The following is a 1,207-nucleotide window of genomic DNA, read 5'->3' as shown; positions in this document are numbered from 1 at the left end:
GGTGAAGGAGGGTGTGGAGCAGCCGCTTCGGGGAGAACCAGCAGCGGAGCGAGACAGAAGCGCTTCAGCCGCAGCTGGGGCTGAGTTGAGTTTAACCCCAGCCAGGAACTGAACTGCTCTCACCCACTCCCCGGGGATGGGGGAAGAGAATGGGAGGAGTGGGAAAACCCGCGGGTTGACCTCCAGCAGTTTAAGGGTTAAGGCAAAGCCGCGCACGAGCAGAGCCAAGCCAGCGGCAACAGCCAGGTGTGTCTCGTGGTGTCACGGAGCACCTCGGGCACTGCCCTCCCTTGGGACACGCCAGCAGCAGAAGCTGTTTCTGGGGCCGTACCCAGGTTTGCCACCGCCCTTCGCAGTCCAGGGATAACGAGCACTTACCATCACTGATCCATGTGGTTTTTTTCCCCTGTTCCTGTAGCGCCTGACGAAACACACCAAGTTTGTGCGAGACATGATCAGGGAGGTCTGTGGCTTCGCACCCTACGAGAGACGCGCCATGGAGCTGCTGAAAGTTTCCAAAGACAAACGTGCTCTGAAGTTCATCAAGAAGAGGGTGGGTCAAGCTGCCACCGTAAGGAGATGGCAGAACCTCTGCTCAGCGCGAGCTTCCTGCCCTCCGTCCACCCTCCTGTTCCTTGAGTTGTTCAGGAAGCTGCTGGTTTAACTGTGGGAGCGGAGGGAATGCTCCTGGGGCGGGTGGGAGGTGGGTGTGAAGGTTCTTCCCCAGAACCTCCCCAGGCTGCAGGGGCCCAGACCTGCCTCGTTTCTGCACCATCTGCAGAGCTGGGGGGAGGAGGAGAGAGCGCGGCTGGGGGCAGCTGGAAATGGGACTTGCTGGGGATAGCCCAGAGAGCTGGAAGCTTCTGCCTCACCCCGGACAGGGGGTTTTAGTACCCCTGAACTGCGAGGGCGGTGCCTCTGGGCTGGGGGGGCCGGGCCCCAGTCCTGGCTACCAGGACTGCACCCTCCTGCTGCCCTTGAGGGGCTGTTGGGGGGTGAAGCTGACTGGGCTCTGCTCTGCCCGCAGGTTGGCACTCACATCCGGGCCAAGCGGAAGCGGGAGGAGCTCAGCAATGTCCTGGCGGCCATGAGGAAAGCTGCGGCCAAGAAGGACTGAGGTGTCCGGCCTGTAACTCAATAAAGCCCTTTCTCACTGTCCCGAGCGCCAACTGCGGGGGGGGGGGGGTGGGCATCAGCCTGGGGGGAT

The 1,207-nt window shown here is 62.0% G+C and overlaps 1 protein-coding gene across 1 annotated transcript; it reads left to right on the top strand.

The window, feature by feature from the left end:
• Positions 1-418: 418 nt before the first annotated feature.
• RPL36 (ribosomal protein L36) lies at positions 419-1,117 on the top strand (the record flags this gene model as incomplete). The annotated part of the gene is made up of 2 exons (XM_010132276.1): positions 419-553; positions 1,028-1,117. Coding segments are annotated over 2 exons (225 nt in total), but the record flags the coding sequence as incomplete, so codon positions are not given.
• Between the last annotated feature and the right edge of the window lie 90 nt (positions 1,118-1,207).

The sequence above is a fragment of the Buceros rhinoceros genome, unplaced genomic scaffold, assembly GCF_000710305.1.
Source record: "Buceros rhinoceros silvestris isolate BGI_N320 unplaced genomic scaffold, ASM71030v1 scaffold45252, whole genome shotgun sequence".
Lineage (NCBI taxonomy): Eukaryota > Metazoa > Chordata > Aves > Bucerotiformes > Bucerotidae > Buceros > Buceros rhinoceros.
The sequence above is the reverse complement of the archived record's forward strand: the minus strand, read 5'-3'. Positions and strand labels throughout refer to the sequence as shown.